Source organism: Hypanus sabinus, chromosome 10, assembly GCF_030144855.1.
Source record: "Hypanus sabinus isolate sHypSab1 chromosome 10, sHypSab1.hap1, whole genome shotgun sequence".
NCBI classification, from domain to species: Eukaryota; Metazoa; Chordata; class Chondrichthyes; order Myliobatiformes; family Dasyatidae; genus Hypanus; species Hypanus sabinus.
In genome coordinates this window covers 140,106,020-140,122,220 of record NC_082715.1, presented here as the reverse complement: position 1 = coordinate 140,122,220, position 16,201 = coordinate 140,106,020, and the positions used below count along the sequence as shown (strand labels likewise).

Genomic DNA, 16,201 nt, shown 5'->3' with positions numbered 1-16,201 from the left:
CTAGCCCACCCCTCCCCACCACAACTACCACCACTCTATCATAGAACATTACAGCACAGAAATAGGCCTTTTGGCCCTTCTTGGCTGTGCCGAACCATTTTTCTGCCTCTATCATGTCAGAACATCAGAACCCTGGAACTCTGAGCTGCCAGTCCTGCCCCTCCTGTAGGCAAGTTTCAGTGATGGCTACGATGTCATAATTCCATGTGTCAATCCAGGCCTTCAGCTCATCTGCCTTTCCCACAATACTCCTTGCAATGAAATATACACACCTCAGAAGATTGTTACCACCACACACTACCTTACTATTTATGACTTTACATGAACTACTAACATCATTTATTTTTACCCCCGTTCCAGTATCTGCTCTGGCACTCTGGTTCCCATCCCCCTGCAAATGTAGTTTAAACCCTCCCCAATAGCACTAGCAAACCTCCCTGCAAGTATATTGGTCCCCTTGCAGTTCAGTTGTAACCTGCCTCTCTTGTACAGGTCCCACCTGCCCCAGGTGAGACCAATGATCTAGAAATCTGAAACCCTACCCGCTGCACCAGTTTCTCAGCCACGCGTTAATCTGCCAGAGCATCCTGCTCTTACCCTCACTGGCACGTGGCACAGGCAGCAATCTGGAGATTACCACCCTCGAGGTCCTGTTTTTCAGCTTCCTACCAAGCTCTCTATACTCACTCTTCAGGACCTCCTCACTCTTTCTAACTACGTCATTGGTACCGATGTGTACCACGACATCTGGCTGATCACCCTCCCACCTCAGAATGCTGTGCACGCGATCAGAGGCATCCCTGACCCTGGCACCCGGGAGGCAACAAACCAACCCCAAGTCTCTGTCACGACCACAGAATCTCCTGTCTGTACCCCTGACTAAGGAGTCCCCTATCACTACCGCTCTCCTCTTCTTCCACCCTCCCTTCTACACTGCAGAACCAGACTCAGTGCCAGAGATCCGGCTGCCACAGCTTGTCCCAGGTAAGCCCCCCCCCCCCCCCCCCCCACAACAGTATCCAAATTGGTATACCTGTTCTGGAGGGGAATGGCCACAGGGGAACCCTGCACTACCTGCCCTTTCCCCTTCCCCCGCCTGATGGTAACCCAATTACCTGTGCCCTGTTCTTTAGGTGTAACTACCTCCCAGAAGCTACTATCTATAAACTGCTCAGTCTCCCAAATGATCCGGAGGTCATCCATTTCCTGCTCCAGTTCCCTAATGCGGTCTGTTAGGAGCTGCAGCTGGATGCACCTCTTGCAGGTATCATTGTCAGGGACACCGGAGGTCTCCCTGACTTCCCACATCCTGCAAGAGGAGCATTCCAACATCCTGCCTGGCATATTCTCTAGTCTGAAACAAAAAAAAAAGAAAAACAGAAACTCACCGGAACCTACCCTCGCCTCTGCCTGTTTCTCGCCGAAGCCTGATTGAGCCAAAGCCGTCCCACTCTGACTCAGTCTACTCCAACGATGGCTGCTACGACGATGGCTGCTGTATATGGCGGTCTCCCTTTTAAACCTTGGCGCGCTACGTCATGCGCCTGTGCAGGACAGCCTCTTTTCCCCGATCAGTTAAAGAAAAGAAAAACTACCTTTCCTCTGCAATGCTTCAGTCTTTCACTCTCAGCCGCTTGCTTCGATTGAAAAATCACTTCCTATCAGTCACCTTCTGTACAGACACTCCTGTCCCTAGTGTCACTTTATGGACATACAATCAATCTATGTATATAAGCTATCTTATAGATTTATATTTATTGTGTTTATATTACTATTTGTGTCTTTTATCATATTGTGTTTTTTTTTGTTCTGCATCCAATCCAGTGTAACAATTATTTTTTACCGTTGCTTACTGGAAGTGACATTAAGCAATCTTGAAATGTGTTGTGTTAGCAGATTCTGCACCTGGGAGGCGACATGTCCACTCGGATCCAGGGCTGCACTCAATTTCAATGTAAAGTTTATTGTTATTCAACACTGCATGTGTATACAGCTAAATGAAACGTCATTCCTCTGGTGTCAAGGTGCAAAACATGGTGCATTCGGTCACACACAACACACATAGTTACGATCCTGCACATATTGTCACAAGTCCCTGAGTGGCTTAGCCTGAGGATTGACACGTTGACATAAAGTGCTTGTTGATGTGAGGTAGTATAATATGACTAGAGCTGTTGTAATAAAACCACAAGACGTGGGAACAAAATTGGGCCATTCAGCCCATTGAGTTTGATCCACCACTCTATCATGGCTGATTTATTAATCCTCTCAACCTCATCTTCCTCCCTTCTCCCCATAATCTTTGACTTCTTGAGTAATCAAGAAGCTATCAACCTCCGCTTTAAATATCCCTAATGCCTTGGCAGTAAAACGAGCTCTCGTCTAAATATGTAAAGCCCCATGAATAAGTGATGAAAAGTGACAGGTGCAGGGTGAGAGTGTGGCTGTGAGTTAGTGGATGGGGGAGCAGAGGAACAGGAGCTGATTCCCAATGAGGGCACTGGGCTAGTGGGGTTCCCTCCATACAGAAAGCCTCCCCCCCCCCCCCGGTATGGGTTCAGCTTAAGGAAACGTTTCTCAGACCTGCTGATCACCAGTGCTTTCTCGTGTGGGATTTTATTTTTGATTAAAAAGATGCAAATGAGATGAATAAACCTGTGAACGAAAAAAGTCACCAGCACAGTCTGAAGATGTGGTGGAGGCAGCCCGAAAAGTCCTCCCACACTTCCAGCACCAACATAGCATGCCCACGGCTCACTAACGCTAATCTGTAAGTGTTTGGAATGTGGGAGGAAACTGGATCATCCGGTCCCAGGGAGGATGTACAAACTCCTCACAGACAGCAGCGGGAATTAAACTCTGCTCACTGGTGCTGTAGAGCGTGCACATAGCTGCTTGACTGTGTCTGCTCACTGAATAGCAACAATTCAACCTCCCAGTCCATTACTGAGGTGGTCACTACCACCAGGAGGGAGGTACAGGATCAGGACTAGGACTGCCGGACTGGGTAACAGCTTCTTCCCTCGGGCTGTGAGACTAATGATTACCCTGCCACCACTGAGGTCTGGTCACCAGGACAGCGAGCTGATTACTGCTAACTGTGCACTACATGCATTTTCAATGATATTTTATTAACTTGTTTGTGTTAATATTTTGTTTTATGTACTATGTGAAATATATGTTTTGGAGTGCATCATGGTCCGGAGGAATGGTGTATTGTTTGGTTGTACAATGAACTTGAACTCCACCCCCTCTTGTACCTCTCACTCACTGAAGATCCCGGAGGACGTGCTACTCTGCAGCTTGTCCTGCTGTCCTGGCCACACCTCTCCTTTTCCCGTTAGAGCTTCACTTCCGGTCCTGAAGTAACAGCTTGCAGTTATATCACAGAAAATTGTCACCAAAAACTTCGAGAAATTTCTACAGATGCACATTGAAGAGTATCCTAACTGGTTGCATCACAACCTAGTATGGGAATATCAGTGCCCAGGAATGGGGAAGTCTACAGAAAGCACTGGATACAGCCCAGTCCATTACAGGCAAGGCCACCGCCTTAACTCAATACATTTAAACGGAGCACAGCCTCAAGAGAGCATCATCCTTCATCAAGGACCCCCACCATCCAGGCCATTCTCTCTTCTCACTACTACCCCATTGAGTTGGGTGGGGGGTTTACAGGAGCCTTAGGTCCCACACCACCAGGTTCAGAAACAGTTATTACCCTACAACCATCAGGCTCCTGAACCAGCAAGCATAACTTCACTCACCACATGTCTGAACTGATTCTACCTACAGGTTCACTTACAAGGACTCTAACTCACGTTCTCAGTGTTTTCTTTGTCATTTGTACAGTTTGTCTTCTTTTGCACATTGGTTATTTGTCAGTCTTTGTTTATGTAGAGATTTTTTGAAAATTCTATTGTATTCCTTTAATTTTCCTGTAAATGCTTGCACGATTTATATGGTAACACATGCGTAGTTTGATAATAAAAATACTTTGATGCTTGAAGTTATGCAGTGGTGACAGATTTCCCCAGAGCTGCTTTTAACAGACAGAACGTTGGGAATTGATCAAAGGCATTTGTGGCTTAGAATACTGCACCTTCATAAAATCACAAATACCTCTTACATCCAAACATAATAGTCTGTACTGATTCAGAATCAGATTTATTTATTATATTTACATCAAACCATGCAGTGAAATCCATCTTTTATGTGAACAACCAATGCACTTAGGGATGTTCTTGGGGAAGCCTGCAAATGTCGTCACACTTTCTGGCGCCAACATAACATGCCGAGGATGCACTATTGAGTCATATTAGTTACTTTGAAATTATCAAGGCCCTTTGATTAATGTAAATGTATATTTTGTACATGTATTTTGAAGTCCCACTTTTTCTAGAAAAAAAATGCTATATTTGCCATTCTGTTACAGAAATACTAAGTGTCTTTTTGATGCTCCTTGTAGCCTGCCTCTTCCATATTACAGGGTGGAACGCCACAGCCACTTATACCTCCTATAATCAGTCTCGTTTCCCTTTTCTGTACCCGTTCCAAGGCAGCACATGTTGCGAGGTCTACTGACCAGTTTCATTTCTGTAGGTCGGCACTACTTTGGGCTATTCAATACTAAACCTTATAATCTGTCACATTGGATACAACAGGACTTTTCTCCTTCCTATCAAGTCTGTAGCTTTCCTCATGTTAATTAACACCATCAATTGTATATATCTTCTTTCTATATTGCCTATTTTAAAACCGTGCTCTCTATTCGTTTGCAAATATTACTCATTCTGAGCAGCTCATTACGGCACCCGTTATTGTCCATTGACAGACAGGTTGATAATGGAAGATACGAGTCTATCGGGGTCATCTTCTGTATCGGTATTTACGGTGTGGCTTCTCCACAGTGGTGAGGTGTAACATGTCGGCTTCATCGAGCCTCTTTGCTCTGTACGTCACAATAGGCAGAATCTCCCAGCGGCCTTAAGTTTCAACTTGGCTCCTCATCCCTATTCCAAAATGTCAGTTCCAACTACCATGAGACCACTCTCAGGGTGGAGGAGCAGCACCTCATATTCCATATGAGTAGCCTCCAACCTGATGACAAGAACGTTTATTTTTCTCCCCCCTCCTCACCTTTCTCTCTTTCAACATTCCCTACGCTGATTCCCCTCTCACCTCTTTTCTCCTCATCTGCCTATTACCCCCTTCTGGTGGCCCTCCTCCTTCACTTTCTCTCATGATCCACTGTCTTCTCCTATCAGATCCCTTCTGCATTTCCTTACCTTTTTCACCTACCACCTCCCAGCTTCTCACTTCACCTCACCTCACTAGGTCTCACCTCACTTGTCAACTTGTACTCCTTCCCCCCTCCATTCTGTCCAGTCCAAATGAAGGGTCTTGTCCCAAAATGTGAACTATTCATTCCTCCGCCCAGATGCTACCTGACCTACAGTGTTCCCTGCAGCATCCTGTGTGTGATGCTCTGGATCTCCAGCATCTTTAGAATTTCTTGTATTTGTGATGTAAGATGCTGACTTGGTTATTTAATAGTTACCACCATGCCAGGTAAGGGTATAAATAGATGGAGAAAGTGATAGTAAGAGAGGGAGAAATGAAAAGGAAAAATAATGGAACTGTCGCTGGAAATCTGATATAAACCGAATGTGTAGCAACCAGGAGATTCAGATTTAGGTACTTTATTTATCAAATGTTCTGTACAGCAGAACGTAGAGAGAAATGTGTTGTTTACATTAGTGATCAACACTCCCCAGGATATCATGGAGGCAGCCCGCAAGTACCAGGCCCAGCATGCTCGGCAGAGCAACGCAGAGCACGACAGGACTGGAATAGGAAGCAATGAAGCAACAAGAGCAAAACAAGGCCCATTCCTCTCTCCCACCCACACAGTCCTTTAACCCCTGGACAGGTCCCCAATGGATTCACAGATGCTGGGCCTGCAATTTCCCCAGCGAGCTTGCAGAGATTCACAAGCCGAGGTTCCCATCATAGGGCCTCTGCCTCTGGGCCTCTGATTAACCTTCGGGCTTTGATCTGGTTCAGCTCCAACCGTCGTGGTTTCCATGCCATTGGAATCAGTTGGTTGATTTGTGAAGTACTGTGTGCTTCTTGGAGTGCAACGTCAAGTACGCGTTAAACAAATACACGCACGGGCGTCTTTGCTCTGTGGAAGCAGAACGAAGACTATCATTCTCGACCTCGAGGGATAGCCATGATGACAACGACTTCCAATCAATCTTTGGCCTTTGATCTGGACTTCTAATTGACCTTTGGGCGTTGATCTGGACCTCCAATTGACCTTTGGGCGTTGATCTGAGAAATGGAGAAGTCAGCCTGAAACATCAGTCCTGTCCCTCTCTCCTAGATTCCATACTCCTGCTGGAGAACTTCCCAGTTCCGACACCACTCAGCAGACTGTTTGCTTGATAATGTCGAAATCAATATTAAGGTATAAATGCAGAGCAAGAGGAGCTGTAGGTTTTGTTTGGGTTGGAGAAGAGAGGAAGATAGAACAAATGCAAATATAAATCTGTAAGTTTGGGTTGGAGAAGAGACGCAGATGGATGGGAAACAATTTTCCTGATGAAACGAAACATATTTGGAGGGCATTGAATCAGTGCTTTTGTGTTGCTGCTTAACTCTGGCATTCCTTGGCATCTATAGATCTGCAGTGCTTCAGAATACTGGTCTAATGTTTTTATTGTAAACTGACATTGGTACTGACATCAGACATGCGGTGGCCTCGTATTTCACCAGGATGGTGTAGCGGTTATTGTGGTGCTGGGTGTTCTGGAGATCTGGCACTATTCTCTGTACATCCTCCCTATTGAATGCATGAGTTTTTTCTAGGGTCCTCTGGTTTCCTCTCACTGCCCAAAGACGTTCCAGTCAGTAGGTTGATTAGTCAAGGTAAATTGTCCCGTAATTAGGCTTGATTAATTTGTGCGGTGTGTCTCAAAGGGCCAATTCTGCACTGTATCTCTAAATTGGGTCAGCAACCAGGGGGTTCAATTCCTCTACGGTATCGAAGGAGTTTTCGTGTTCTCCCCATGACCACAAGAGCTCCAGTTTCTTCCCATATTCCAAAGATGTACGGGTTAGTACGTTAATCAGTCGCAAGGATGGAATTGGGCCAAAAGAGCTGTTCTGTTCTGTATCACTACATAAGAATTAAAGAAATCCATCTTAGAGCCATCATACTAATTACTAGTTTGTAGGACATGGACCTAGACCTTGAACTCCCTACGTATGCTTAAGTATTTTTAAATAGAATTTTTTTCCACAAAACTTTACAGAGAAGCTCCACACCCTGACAGCATGCTGATTCAAATTAAAGTCTTCTTGATGCCCAATCCTTTTCGATCAATTATCTTTTCAAAACTACACTAATTTGCATCTCAGATAATGCTCATTTACCGTTACAGAAAACTTATCTGTTTATATTTAGTCTTTTCTTTATTGTTGTACTTTAACATTGATGAATGCCATCTCCTTCCAAGGTCAAAGTACATATGTCACCATATACAACCCTAGGGTTCATTTTCTTGCAGGCATTCACAGTAAACACAAAGAAATACGATAGGATCAATAAAGAACCACACACTACAAGACAGACAAACAACCAATGTGAATACTATAGCAAACTGCAAGAAGAAAAAAAGCTCAAAATAATAATAGTAGATAAATAAGCAATAAATATCAAGAACATGAGATTAAGAGTCCTTGAAATAGCACACACTTTTGCCATGATTACCCTCTCAACAATCGTGCCCCATAAAGCTAGCTACCCTACTCCCTATACGCACATGGTAGAATTCTGCTGCAGGTTTACAAATTATACCATTGTGGTGAGGCCAATCTCAAATAACAATGATCCAGAGTACAGGAAAGAGACTTGCGTATTTTATTTATTTTAGAGATACAGCATGGAACAGTCCTTTCATACTGCGGCACCGAGATTCAAAGATTCAAGATTCAAAGCACTTCTATTGGCAAAGAATGTATAAATTATACACATTGAAATTTGTCTGCTTGCAGGCAGCCACAAAAGCAAGAAACCTGAATAACCCAATTTAAAAGCCCAAAAACCACTCCGCAGAGAAAGAGAGAGGAGAAAAAAGCAGACATTGTGCAAATAGAAGCTAGCCATCAGCATCGCAAACCAGACTGTGTCCCAGATCTTCTCCTGGACCAGCTGGGGTAGGCCCAAGCCTCGGTCCCCAGACCATCATGTTTCTGGGGGCAGAAAAACACAGCAGCCGGACCAGTTCACAACCTTGGTGCCGTGGAGAAAGAAATAAACATTTGCTGGTGTGCGAGCAAAATTGGCCCAACTCTCATCTCTGTACCCAGCACTTGGGCCTCGGTTCTATCTGTTCCAGCCTAATTTGTCCAAATATCAGGTGTTTCCTTGTTCCAGGACCTGGGTTCAGGCGCCCGCTACATTTGGGCTACCCAGCCAGAAGGTGTTCTCGACCTCACTAAATCTGCTCGGCTTTTGGACATCGCCATCGAGGACATCTATAGAGAAAGATGTCAGAAAAAAAAGCATAATGATGGATCCCACCCACTCTGCTCATCCCACTTCAATCATGGAGGTGGACTTCCAGACTCAGCATCGCACCCGGGTCAGGTAGACAGGCATCGAAGCTCTTCTGCGTGGACTCGTCTGCAAATCGCTCACTCCTTCTCTGACAGCGATACGAACTCCTTCTGCTACTCCTTCGGCTCAAACACATTGCGCTTCGCAGTACCCCAGCCCGGCTCATCTCCCCACCCATCCTCGCCTCCTCGCTGTCTCCGGTGAAAGCTCATCACAATTTGGTAGCACCATCTTAAACTGGAAGACTCTTGGAGACCAGGGGTTCTTGATGAGGTGCACTGGAGCTCTTTGGAAAACAGCTGTTACATAATATTTTTATTTAGATATACAGTGTGGAATAGGCCCTTCTGGTCCTTCAATCCACACTACCCAGGAACCCACTGATTTAACCTTAACCTAATTACAGGACAATTTACTATGACCAATTAACCTACTAACTGGTAAGTCTTTGGACTGTGGGAGGAGACTGGAGCACTCACAGAAATCCCACACATTCTCAGGAAGAACATACAAACTGACAGATGGAGTCAGAGTTGAATTCCAAACTCCCATGCCCTGAGTTGTAATAGTGTCACACTAACTGCTCTACCACTGTCATGTCATGCTAAGATAGAGAGTTTAGGGTTATGGTGTCATGTCATGACAACAAACTTACATCCATGTAACCATAACTAAACAGATGGTTAAATACCACAATCTTTTCCAAGGAATGCCAATAGGAATTGATTATTTGCTGTTCTGGAGAGATAACAATTACATTTGCTGGTAACTAACTGGAATATTTAACCTTTTATCACTAAAAACTTCAATATGAATTTTAGTACTTGTCAGCAGAATGCTAAGAATTCTAAACAGTGCTATATAGAGTATTGCAGATTGTTCATAAACCCCTCTGCAGCGAATTATCTTCAGAAACCCCAAGCTGTTTGTCTCAGGGCAGTCGATACTAATTGAGATTGTCAGTTCAAGCCTTTCATTGTGCTATGGAAATCTTTCGTTAATTTGCTACCGTTTCAGTCTGTAGTCCTACCTAGTGTGGCTGCAACATACTGACTGTGAAATTCTGCAGGGATTCTGGGAATCGGGGAGAACTGCAGTGGTATTTCAGAAACATTTGTTGGTGTTAATTTTAAAGCCATTTATCACCTCTAGTCTTGCCTTGCCTCTTGGCGAGCACCAGCCGACCCGTCATCGAGGACATCTATAGAGAATGGTGTCAGAAAAAAAAGCATAATGATGGGCCCTACCCACTCTGCTCATCCCACTTCAGTCAGGAAGGTGGACTTCCAGACTCAAAAACACTTACATCCCCCAAGTCCTCCACAGCCTGCACCACTACTACATCAAAGTATAATATCGAAAAACATATATGTCACCATATTTTCAACCCTGAGGTTTGTTTCCTTGCGAACATGCACAGTAAATCCAAGGAACATAATGAAAGATTGCAGCCAGCAGGGTGGAAAAACAACTAATCTGGTAGACACACATTTGTACAAATACAAAGGAAATTAAAAAAGGCATTGAGAATTTTTTAAAAAAGCATTAAAAGTATTGAGAACATGAGCTGAAGAGTCCTTGAAAGTGAATCCTTTGGTTCTAGGTGCAGTTCAGCGGTGGGGCAAATGAAGTTGAGATGAAGTTATCCCCTCTGGTTCAAGGACTTGAACTTGAACTGATGGTTGTGGGTTAACAACTGTTCCTGAACCTGGTGGTGTGAGCCCGAGTTTCCTGTACCTTCTACATAATGACAGAATCAAGAAGAGAGCATGGCCTTGGTGGTGACGGTCCTTGATGATGGATGCTGCTTTCCTGCGACATTGCTCCATATAGATGTGCTCAATGGTAGGGAGGGTTATACCTGTGCAGGACTGGGCCATATCCTCTGCTTTTTGTAGGGTTTTCCATTGAAGGACATTGGTGTTTCCATACCAGGCCGTGGTGCAACTGATCAATATACTCTATGCCGCACATCTATAGAAGTTTGTCAAAGTTTTAGCTGTCATGCCAAATCTAAGGAAGTAGAGGTGCTACCATGCTTTCTTATGTGGTGGGCCTCTGAAATGATAACACAGGAATTGAAAGTTGCTGACCCTCTCCACCTCTGATAAGGACCGGCTCATGGACCTCTGGTTTCCTCCTCCTGAAGTCAATACTCAGCTTCTTGGTCTCGCTGACATTGAGTTGTTGTGGCACCACTCAGCCAGATTTTCAATCTCCCTCCTAAATACCGATCTGTCACCACCTTTGTTTTGGCCAATGGCAGTGGAGTCATCAGCAAACTTAAACAGGGCTTTGGAGCTGGGAGCCTCACAGACATAAGCGTAAAGCGGTAGGGCAGGAGACTAAACACATAGCCTTGTGGTGGACCTGAGCTGATGAAGATTGAGGAGATGTTGTTGCCAATCTGAATCTTTGTGTTGTCCTTATCTCTGAAGTACACACGCACATCACCAAGCGTCAGATAATGTACATGCAATCACTCTCTGCATTAACAGTTACCTGTACATTCTATTTATTTATTTATTTACTTACTTACTTACTTATTTTTAGAAAACTACAAAGAATAAATGTAATAAAAAAAGAAAAATAATATTGATCCTCCCCCCTCCCCTTAACCCTTATAGAAAGAAAGAAAGAAAGAAAGAAAGAAAGAAAGAAAGAAAGAAGAAAAAGAAAGAAAGAAAGAAAGATAGAAAGAAAGAAAGAAAGAAAGAAAGAAGAAAAAGAAAGAAAGAAAGAAAGATAGAAAGAAAGAAAGAAAGAAAGAAAGAAAGAAAGACTGGATATCGGAGGATCCCCACATGCTCCATGGAGTTCAAAATAATTTTAATTTTTATTTTTACTTTCCCCAATTACTTTATAATTTTATCTTCAAAGGACCTATATATTTAATCCCATCTTTTGTACGTATGGGAGCCAAATTTTCAAAAATATATCATATTCATTTCTTAGATTATATGTAATTTTTTCAAGTGGAATACAACTATATATTTCAACTATATATTATTCCAACGATCCATAGTTAAATATAAATCAGATTTCCAAGTAACTGCGATAACTTTTTTAGCTACTGACAATGCAATTTTTATAAATTTTTTCTGATACTTATTCAATTTAAGTTTCGGTATTGTCCCTTCAATATCTCCTAATAAAAATAATATTGGACTATGTGGGAGTTGTACTCCAGAAATTTGTTCCAATAAAAGTCTTAAATTTATCCAAAATGGTTGAATTTTAAAACAAGACCAAGTGGAATGTAAAAAAGTACCAATTTCTTGATTACATCGAAAATTTTTGACATATTTGAATATAATCTATTTATTTTCTGTGGTTTTATATATAATTGATGTAAAAAATTATATTGTATTAATCTAAATCAAACATTTATTGTATTTATCATACTATCAGAACATAATCTTGACCAACTTTTCCCATCAATTTTAACATTCAAATCAGATTCCCATTTTTGTCTTGATTTATGAATTCCAGATTCAATTGTCTGTTTTTGAATCAAATTGTACATACAAGATGTAAATGTTTTAATTTTTTGTTTTTGAATTATTATTTCTATTTCACTAGATTTTGGCATCAACATTTGGCATCAAACATTTGGCATCATCAACATTTGGCATCATTTGGCATCAAACCCAGCTTTTCTCTTAAATAAGCCTTTAATTAGAAAATAACAGAAAAGAGTGTTGTTTGATATTTTATATTTATTTTTTAATTTATCAAACCATTACCTGTACATTGTGATTATAGAGATGCTTTTGTATTTGTATTTATTGCGTTTTTTTGGTTGTAATGCTGTTTTTATGCTTGTATTTAATGCTGCATCGGATCTGGAAAACCAATCATTTTGTTCTTTAAACTCGTGTACTGAAGAATGACAAGAAAGAATCTTGATTCTTGATCTTGATAATGCTAAAAGAGTCATTATTTCACTTGCTGGTTTGAGTTGACTGGACCCTAATGTGCAGAGCTAATCCATTGCTTTGTCGTTGTTGACGATGCCCTGCATGATAGGCAATCAGTGGCCACTTTATTAGGTACCTGTACACCGGCTCGTTAATGCAAATATATGATCAGCCAATCAGGTGGCAGCAACTCAGTGCACGAAAGCACGCAGACATGGTCAAGACGGTCAATTGTTGTAAAGACCAAACATCAGAATGGGGAAGAAATATGATCCAAGTGACTTGGACTCTGGAATGATTGTTGCTGCCAGTATCTCAGAAACTGCTGATTTACTGGTATTTTCACGGACTACGGTCTCTAGAGTTTACAGAGAGTGGAGCAAAAACCAGAAAACTTGCCTTGAACAGCTGTTCTGTAGATGAAAGTCCATTGTTAATGAGAGAGGCCAGACTGGTTTAAGCTGACAGGAAGGCAAGGGTCACTCCAATAACCATGTGTTACAGTAGTGGTGCGCGGAAGAGCATGGCTGAATGCAGGCCTTGAAGGAATGGGCTACAGCAACAAAAGACCATGGGCCTATACTCAGTGGCCACTTTATTAGATACCTCCTGTAGCAAACAGGTTTGAATATTAAACTGGCATGTTCCCATAAATGCATGTAATCACACTTTGAAGGCCAAGTACCAGACAGTGGTAAGGATTTGCTTCATAACAATGACTTCTTACGTGAAGCAGGGTTGTTGTATCTGGCCCATGAGCTATTTGGACTACCGTACCAGTTCCCTTTGATTTGAATCTATCATGTACCGCCAGATTCTCTAACTTCTATAAACATCTTCTATAAACCCACTGTCTCTCATAACTACCTCGACTGTATCTCTTCCCACCCTGCCACATGCAAAAATGCTATTCCCTATTCCCAGTTCCTCGGTCTCTGCTGCATCTGCTCCCAGGATGAGGCTTTCTGTTCCAGGACATCTCAAATGTCCTCTTTCTTTAAGGATCTTGGTTTCCCTTCTGCCATCATCAATGATGCCCTCACCCACATCTCCTCCTCCCTTGGCATGAACACTGAATTCTCCAACTTATGGTAATTCCCTCCCCCTCCCTTCACCCATCCCAGTTTTACTCTGCCTCTCATGGTTCTGACTTCTTCTACTATCCATAGTGCTTTCCCCTTACATTCCTTCTTCACCTCTCCTGCCTATCCCCTCCCCCACCCCTTGATCTTTTGTCTGATTGGTTTTTCACCTGGCACCTACAAACATTCTCCTTCCCACCTTCCCCCCACCTTCTTTACAGGGCCCCGCCCCCTCCCTCATCAGTCCTGATGAAGGGTCTCGGCCCGAAATGTTGACTGCTCGTTTCTGCGGATGCTGCCTGACCTGCTGAGTTCCTCCAGCTTGTTTGTACGTGTTGATTTGACCCCAGCATCTGCAGTGTACATTGTGTTCTCTAACTTCTATGTTGTTTTTATTGGAAAATAAATCACTGACCTGCTGCCACAACCTATGGACTCACTTTCAAGGACTCTTCAATATTTATTGGTTATTATTATTATTATTTGTATTTGTACAGTTTTTGCACACTGATTGTTTGTCCATCCTGTTAGGTGCGGTCCTTCATTGATTCTGTTGTATTTCTTGTATTTACTGTGGATGCCTGCAAGAAAATGAATCTTACGGTTATGTATGGTGACTTTGATAATAAATTTAATTTGAACTTTGAAATTAACAAATTTGATAGAGGTGTAGTATTGGTAGTACCATCACTCGAGTACAGCAAGACGTTCTCTAAAGGGGTTGACTAATGGCTGTAGAGGCTGATGTGGGATCCTCGTACAACAGTGCAGTGTGGGCACAGGTAAGTGTAGTTGTGGTTGGTGGAGGGGTAGAGGTCACTCTGGTATAGTGCAGCTCCCTCTTGAATAGATTTCCTCCGTGTGTGTCTACCCAGTTTTTAGATGTCATGTTGAATTTCTTCAGGCTGATTTTGATGTTATCATTGAAGCATTTCCTTTCTCCACCAGGGGCTCGCTGACCTTCCTTCAGCTGGGAGTTAAGAATCTATCTGGGGAGGCGTGAGTTAGACATCCAGATGACATGACCTATCCATTGGAGCTGGTGTTGCTCTATCGTGGTGGAGATGCTGTTCACGTTGGCATCCTCCTGTGCGCTGGTGTTAGTGTGTCTGTCTTTCCAACTGATCCTCAGAGTCTTTCATAAGGATCTTCGATGGTGGGATTGTTCCAGGTGTCTACTGCAGGAGGTCCCTGATTCAGCTCCATACAGTAATGTAGGTGGACAAGATGATAAGAGGCACAGATCAAGTTGATAGCTGAGGCAGAAATGGCTAATACGAAGGGGCATTATTTTAAGTTAAATGGAGGAAAGAATGAGGGAAAGTCAGAGGTAGGTTTTTAACATAGTGTTGGGTGTGTGGAATACCCTCCAGGGGTGGCAGTAGAGGCAAATACATGAGGGGCATTGAAGAGACTGAAATAGGCGGATGGTTGGTAGAAAATGGAAGGCTATGTGGGAGGGAAAGGGTTTGATTGGTCTTGGAGTAGGTTAAGAAGTTGTAACTGTGCTGTAATGTTGTGTTCTAAATGATGCCTTCTGTTGAAAGATATGAACACAATCATTTTTTTCATGCTAAGGAAGCATCCATCGATGCAACATGACTTACCAAGTATTTCCTGCGTCTTTTGTGTTTATTTCAGATTTCCAGTCTTCCTTGATTTTTTAAAATATTCTGTTATTCAGAAACACAGCACGCTCACAAGCCCTTGCGGCCCAACGAACCCACGCTGCCAAATCATACCCACCTGAACAATTAACCTACTAGCTGGTACATCTTTGGACTAAGGGAGGAAACCAGAGCATCCGGAGGAAATCCCACTGCGGTCACGGGTAGAACGTACCAACTCCTTACAGACCGCGGCGGAAATTGAACCTGGATTGCTGGAGCTGTAACAGTATCACACTAACCGTCACTCTACCCGCACTTTCATTAATATTTCATGAAATTGGCCTGAAAAATCAGTCCATGTAAACGATAGTGTGTAACAGAGTGCAGTGGCAACGTTTTGTTTATTCATTGGTCTTTGCATAACTTTTATTCCACTGCAAGTTTCAATGTGGATGTGGTAAATAAATCGGAATTTGATCATTCTATACACAAGTACATCGGGATAGTAAAGTGGATAACAGAATGGGATTTGCTGGCTAAATTGTGACACCATATTAACGACAAGTCTTTAACAAAGCTTTTCATTCTTCCAGGGGTCTTTTTATTACTATCCATGACCGAGGCCACATTGCTACAGTGTTGAAGTCCTGGCCTGAAAATGATATTCGGGTATGTTTGTATTGCTTTCTCTATATTAATAGGACCATAAGACATGGGAACAGAATTAGGCCATTCAGCCCATCAAGTATGCTCTGCTATTCAATGATGGCTGATTTGTTTTCCCTCTCAACCCCATTCTCCTGCCTTCTCACCCTAACCTTTGACACACTGACTAATCAAGAACCTATCAACCTCCACCTTAAATATACCCAATTACTTGGTCTCCATAGCTGTCTGTGTCAATGAATTCCACAGTTTCTTCACCCTCTGGCTAAAGAAATTCCTTCTCATCTCTGTTCTAAA

At 42.8% G+C, this 16,201-nt stretch overlaps 1 protein-coding gene across 5 annotated transcripts in view; it reads left to right on the top strand.

Moving 5' to 3' along the window:
- Positions 1–16,201, top strand: part of me1 (malic enzyme 1, NADP(+)-dependent, cytosolic) — a 467,654-nt gene that overhangs the window by 229,127 nt on the left and 222,326 nt on the right. For all 5 annotated transcript variants that reach the window (XM_059983100.1, XM_059983103.1, XM_059983101.1 and 2 more), the window contains exon 4: positions 15,832–15,907. In XM_059983100.1, coding sequence (XP_059839083.1) covers positions 15,832–15,907 — 76 coding nt within the window. The remainder of the gene's footprint in view (positions 1–15,831; positions 15,908–16,201) is intronic.